The sequence below is a fragment of the Sinocyclocheilus rhinocerous genome, unplaced genomic scaffold, assembly GCF_001515625.1.
Source record: "Sinocyclocheilus rhinocerous isolate Xijiao unplaced genomic scaffold, SAMN03320098_v1.1 scaffold3529, whole genome shotgun sequence".
Taxonomy (NCBI): domain Eukaryota; kingdom Metazoa; phylum Chordata; class Actinopteri; order Cypriniformes; family Cyprinidae; genus Sinocyclocheilus; species Sinocyclocheilus rhinocerous.
Genome location: NW_015638987.1, coordinates 45961 through 49462, shown reverse-complemented (window position 1 = coordinate 49462; position 3502 = coordinate 45961). Strand labels below are relative to the sequence as shown.

At 38.0% G+C, this 3502-nt stretch overlaps 1 protein-coding gene across 9 annotated transcripts in view; it reads right to left on the bottom strand.

Moving 5' to 3' along the window:
• Positions 1 to 1342: 1342 nt before the first annotated feature.
• LOC107750822 (TSC22 domain family protein 1) overlaps positions 1343 to 3502 on the bottom strand; it is a 17841-nt gene continuing 15681 nt past the window's right edge. For 4 of the 9 annotated variants that reach the window (XM_016566350.1, XM_016566349.1, XM_016566359.1 and 1 more), the window contains one exon: positions 1343 to 2035. In XM_016566350.1, coding sequence (XP_016421836.1) covers positions 1820 to 2035 — 216 coding nt within the window. In that variant the 3' untranslated portion in view covers positions 1343 to 1819. Of the gene's footprint in view, positions 2036 to 3067; positions 3383 to 3502 lie in introns of those variants that run through there. The other 5 variants (XM_016566354.1, XM_016566352.1, XM_016566353.1 and 2 more) reach the window with 5 other exon arrangements.

Sequence of the window (3502 nt, the reverse complement as noted above, 5' to 3'; positions counted from 1 at the left end):
AACTAGAGCTGCGGAACGATTCGTCACGATTAATCGATTCAAAATAAAAGTGTATGTTTACATATGATATGTGTGTGCACTGTGTATATTTATTATGTATATATAAATACACACACATGCACTATATATTTAAGAAAAATATGTTATGTTTATATATTAAATATATTTATATATAATATAAATTATATAAATATAAACATGTAGATATTTTCAAAATATATAGTGCATGTGTGTATTTATATATACATAATAAATATACACAGTGCACACACATATCATATGTAAACATACACTTTTATTTTGAATCGATTAATCGTGACGAATCGTTCCGCAGCTCTAGTTTGAATGCACACCTGTGATTTAAAATGTATTAATTTTCTGTGAACATGTTTTAATTTAAACTGCAGGTTCGTTCAGTCCGGCACTGGTCAGTGTGTGTTTGGATGTTTTCTAACACTGTTCAACCGGTTAACAGTTAACCGGCTCTCATGTTTCTCTCTCTGTCTGTTACAGCAGATTAATATGCATAACAAAAATAAACAGTACTTTCATTATTTGTACATATACAGTGTGATTTACTGCACCGACGGAATCAAATCGGGGCAAATACATTAAAGAGAATGACCAAATATGATTAAAATATGCAAGCAGACAGTCAAAACGGCAAGCAAGAAATTAATCGATACCTTCGAAAAAACACATGCATCATTTTCAATGTCAACAGAAAAAAAAGTGCCAAATATGAGTGATCGGAAAAAGCAACGTAATTACGTATTTCACACTCGTGTGTCATTCATTGATGCATACTGTATGATAATCCGACAATAAAACAAATGAACAACAACAAAGACCTAGAGGAAGTCTGTTGTAAAGAACATAATACAGAACTTTGCACATCAAAACGAACAAGTGTGCGTGTGTTTATAACGTCGTGATGGGCAGTATATGCACACTTGGGCTCAGTGTTGCCAACTTCAATACTACATCTGGATCATATTCAGTAATATTATCAAAGCAAAGCTGCAGTAAATGGCTTTTCATATGCATATGCTTACATATGAGATCGCTCGTTTCTGCGTCTTCCTGGTCTGTGTTTTTGATCGAGTGATTCTAGACTCATTCAGGAGATGCGTAATAGCGCCCCCTAGCGTATAACAGTGAGAACACGGAAAATTCCGTGTTTGGCAGGGAAAGAGTTAATTGCTGTGTATTCTGCACGTTTGCTTTCCACTAGTATGAAACAAGAAACATGTTATGGAAGCAAAATAGAGCTCAAAACCTACAAGCTACTAGACTACCTGTATTCATCTCTCCACGTGAAGAAACACAGCAGGACACCGGCTTTCATTTCCTCGTCATTTATTAAAGCCAACAGTTTAGTGCAACTGCATGACGTCACATTATTTTGAAGGAAACATGCACATACTGTGAGGTCACAGGTCACTGACAGACTGACCGTGTGACCAGAGCCATGGACCGTAAGGCAAATACTTAACGAGAGCAGAACTCGTTCACGAGCTCACAGAGAATCCGTCCTGAAAGCGGATTCGCAGTCCTTGACACAGAGGGCAAGGGTTCGGGGGTCAAAGGTCACGCTCGTCCTCGGGGCGGTGCTCGTTTGGTCTTATTCACATGTCGACGACAAAGTGCTCCTTATGCATTCAATACAGCTAGAGGAACAAAACTAAAAGCCAACCAATAAAACCAGCAGAGAGACTGGAGTGCTGGATAATACCGTCCGGTCCGGATTGTCTGAGAAGCAGCGTCTGTGCCGTGTTGATTGCGGAGTCCGTTCACAGCATCGCGTCTCGAGAGGTAGTCAGGCGGTGGGTCCGGGGCCCGGGGCCCCTGCGGTGGGCGATCCGGTCTGGACCTGCGCCTGGAACTGTGTCTGCTGCTCTGGACTGGACAGGTTCTTCAGCACAGAGTTCTCCTGCTCCAGCTGAGAGTTCCTCTCCATCAGCTCCTTGATCTGCTCCTTCAGCACCTCCACCTCCTCACGCACCGCGAACATCAGGTGACTCTTCACCAGGTCCTGCGCAAACACAACCAGACCTTACCACGAGACACCGCAATCACTCACGTCAAACGTTTGCTCAACAAGGCTGCGTATATTTGATCAAAAACAGAGTCAAAAATGTGACATATTATTAGAATTTAAAACCGCTGTCTTCTAAGTTTAATCTGTTAAACTGTAATGTATTCATGTGATGCGCAGTTGTATTTTCAGCATCATTACTCCAGTCTTCAGTGTCACATGATCTTCAGAAATCATTCTAATATGCTGATTTGCTGCTCGAGAAACATTTCTGATTATTATCAATGTTGAAAAAACTGATACATTTTATTTCTCAGGATTCACAGATGAACAGAAAGTTCAAAAGAACAGCATTCATTTGAAACTGAAATCTTTTGTAACATTATAAATGTCTTCACTGTTACTTTTGATCAAATTAATGCATCTTTGATGAATAAAAGTATCAATTTCTTTAAAAAAAAAAAGCATTATTTCATATATATTACATATATGGAATAATTAACAGGACATTTGAGCAGAAAATAAGAAACATTTCTGATTATTATCAATGTTGCAAACACACATAAAAATCTAAATTATTCCAAACTGGATTTCTGGAATTTCTGGCAGTAAAAGCTTGAAAACATTCTCACATCGCTGTTATTTTACTATCATTAATACACTAGTATAGTTTCTATATTTTCTGGCTTCACTTTAGGTTTAGTTGTAGTTTTAATCATTCTTTTATTAGATTAATTTGCATATGTCAGTATTATTGCAGAATCTTGCTACTCTCACAGTTTTTGTTAATATTAAGAATTCTTACTTTATTTTTATATTTTTGCTTAATTTAATTTGATTTAATAATTATGCTGTGCGTTTGTCTTATTTTAAAATGTCTATATCATTTTTATTCAGTTGTTTTAGTTTATTTAGCTTTAGTTATTTTAAACTAATTGAAAATGTTGCCTTGGCAACTATGTTTTTTATATTTCAGTTAACGTTTATTTTGTTTCAAGTAATGGTTATATTTGTATGATTTTTGTTTTAGTTATCAATAATATCACGACTCATGTTTTCAGTCATTTGTGATGATTGGATAAGGGGTCATTTCCACACAGTATTTTAGAGCATCAGAACACAACTAGAAACATGTATATTGCCATCACGGTTTAATAATTCCAGTTTGGACATGAGCGTGAGAACAGCAGGGACTTCTCCAGTCAGCTAAAGCTCTAGGGTGAGATGCGCGGCCGGTTCGATGGGTTAAAGCCATCAGCGATCAGGATTCTGTGTGCAATCTTTAGGCTGCTGGTCCTCCGGGCCGCAGAGGAACAGAACGTTCTTCATCAGAGGGTGGAGCTGCTGGGTTATTCAGGGCATCCGTGTGTCAGAGTTTGCCTAGCAACAAGCACGGGCTCCAAATACAGCCAGATCCACACACACACACACACTCACTCACACACACACACTCTCTCTCTCTCT